Source organism: Plectropomus leopardus, unplaced genomic scaffold, assembly GCF_008729295.1.
Source record: "Plectropomus leopardus isolate mb unplaced genomic scaffold, YSFRI_Pleo_2.0 unplaced_scaffold251, whole genome shotgun sequence".
Lineage (NCBI taxonomy): Eukaryota > Metazoa > Chordata > Actinopteri > Perciformes > Serranidae > Plectropomus > Plectropomus leopardus.
Genome location: NW_024627268.1, coordinates 487 through 3,079, shown reverse-complemented (window position 1 = coordinate 3,079; position 2,593 = coordinate 487). Strand labels below are relative to the sequence as shown.

General features: G+C 40.4%; 1 protein-coding gene across 1 annotated transcript; it reads right to left on the bottom strand.

The window, feature by feature from the left end:
• Positions 1 to 416: 416 nt before the first annotated feature.
• Positions 417 to 2,126, bottom strand: LOC121966574 (calpain-1 catalytic subunit-like). Its single transcript, XM_042516650.1, has 4 exons — positions 1,806 to 2,126; positions 1,626 to 1,761; positions 736 to 794; positions 417 to 625 (listed from the first exon to the last, which is right to left on the bottom strand). The coding sequence occupies exons 1-4, from the start codon at positions 1,812 to 1,814 to the stop codon at positions 602 to 604; spliced, it is 228 nt and encodes a 75-aa protein (XP_042372584.1). The 5' UTR covers positions 1,815 to 2,126; the 3' UTR covers positions 417 to 601.
• Between the last annotated feature and the right edge of the window lie 467 nt (positions 2,127 to 2,593).

Here is a 2,593-nt window from a genome sequence, read left to right as displayed (position 1 = left end):
GGGCCCAGAATTTGGTGCTACGCCCCTGTTTGTATTATTATTATTATATCTGTACAGTCTGTATCCTGCACCACAGACTGTATATAAAGATTACATTACCTCATTATTATTGGAAACATCAGTCAGAAACATACCTTAAACGGGTCAAACAAGCTGCTTAACCAGCTTAACCATCTTAACCAACTGGTCAAGCTGTTTTTTTCAGCAGGGATATCACCTTACATGAGAAACTTTGCAAATTGAAATGTGTGAAACAAATGCAAATTGATATATGTTGATATATGTAAAGGTATATGTTGCAGTATTTAAATATATGTGTATTTATGGCTATTTATCGTGTTTTTCAAGTGTAGAGCATCAGATTAGATGCTCTACACTAAAACCATCCTTGAAATACGAACTGTGAAGAACCCGAGTTTCTGAATAACTTTATTGACTTTACATGGACTCAGTCAGGTAGTGTTGGGATATAAAACAGTGACAGGAAGAGAAGCTGCAGATGTAAACACGAATATGGCGTGCTGCGGTAACACTGGAGCTCTGGGCGAATTCTGAAGCTCTGGACGAACTCTGAAGCTCCAGGTGAATATGGAGTGGCGGCTCAGATCATGGCGAAGCTTAACCACTGCAGGAAGAAGACAGAGAAACGTTAGTTCACTGACAGGTGAGTCCTGCTGACCTGGGTCTGGGTCTGGGTCTGGGTCTGTGTTCTTCAGACGATAGTTTTGTTCTCACCTGGTTGAAGTCGAGCTCGATGGAGCCGCTGTCGTGAGCGTCAAGCTTCTTAAAGATCCCTGAGGAGGAAGAGAAATCACACAGTTTTTCTGACTTCATGTTTTGAAGCTGTTTCGTTAGCTCAGAAGACAGCTAGCTACATGAGCTATCAGTAGCCAGTAATTACCTTTACGAGGGACAAACATGACAGAGTCCCCGGTTAATTGTCTTTCTTTCTTTACAGGGACATCAGCTTCCTTTGCTAGGGGGCAACTTTTGCAAAATGACAGGAGGCCTGGGGCCGGCTGCAGCAGCCCACCATGTTAGGGTCTTACGTAGGACCTCTGTCGGGGCGGGGGATCCTCCACGGGCTCTTTTTTTGATTAACAAGCTTTATTTGATGTTGTAGTAAGAAAACTTTCACATTTGAACAAGAATTTTGACAGTTTGCTTTCTTTCTTAGCTTTCTATGTAAGGTTTCTTTGTTAGTTTTCTTCATTAGCTTTCTTTGTTAGCCTTCTATGTTACCTTTCTTCTTTAGCTTTTTTGTTTTTGCTTTCTATGTTAGCTTTCTTTGTCAGCTTTCTTCATTAGGTTTCTTTGTTAGCTTTTTGTTTTCCTTCTTCGTTAGCTCTCTATGTTAGGTTTCTTGTTTACTTTTTTGTTAGCTTTCTATGTTGTCTTTCTTTGTAAGCTTTCCGTGTTACGTTTCTTCGTTATCTTTCTGTTACCTTTTTGTTAGCTTTCCTAGGTACCTTTCTTTGTTAGCTTTCTATGTTAACTTTCTTCTTTAGCTTTTTTGTTTTTGCTTTCTATGTTATCTTTCTTTGTTTGCTTTCATCGTTAGCTTCCTTTGTTAGCTTTTTTTGCTGTCTTCATTAGCTCTCTACGTAAGCCTCCGTCTGACTCACTGAACATCATCTCCAGCCTCATCAGGCAGCCCACGAAGTTATCAAAGTCGATGGTCATGTCTGGGTCAGAGTATCGAGCCACCAGCTGCTGGTAGATGGTGTTGTTGAGAGTGAAACCTGGAGGAGCAGAGCAAAGCGTCATCATCACGCCATCATCACGTCATCATCACGCCATCATCACGTCATCATCACGCCATCATCACGTCATCATCACGCCAACCATGTGCAAGCTATCATAGCACCAGCTAACTAAGCTGAATAACAGCACAAACAAAAACAAGTGATCGGTCGATGCTTCGTTGCATCATTGCAGCGCTGACGAAAGCTCAACTTGACCCTCGTGTCATCGGCTTCCATTGAAAATGAAGTGTGAACTCAGCGTACATTGTTAATGGAGCTAACGCTGCAAACTATGCTAATAGTGCTAAAACTGCTTACTATATTAATAAAGCTAACACCACTAAAATTGTTAATGGAGCTAACACTGCTAATGGAGAGAAAAAAAGCTCACATCAATAATACTGCTAACAAAGCTAACATTAATAATAGATCAAACAACACTAACAGTTATGGTTTTAAATATAGCTAAATACAGCTTGGAGCTTGGGTCTGTGCAATATGACAGGACTTTTTTTTAGCCCTCCTCCAGCAGCTCTTCAGTTCAGCATCATCTTAACTGTTTCTTCAGTAGTTTCTAATGTTTATGTTCTTCTATTGCTCTATACAATATGTTTGTGTTTTTATGTCAGACATCCAGTTGTCAGTTTGGCAGATAAATTTACCTCAGAGGATTTAAAGCATCTTCCTTCCTTCGCTAACATGCTAACATTAATAATACTGCCAACAATGCTAACTGTTACAAAACTGCTAACACTGCTAGCAGTAATGACACTGCTAACAATGCAAACAGTAAGAATACTGCTCAGGGTGCAAACAAAGCTAACAGAGCATGTGCAGCAGGACGTAAC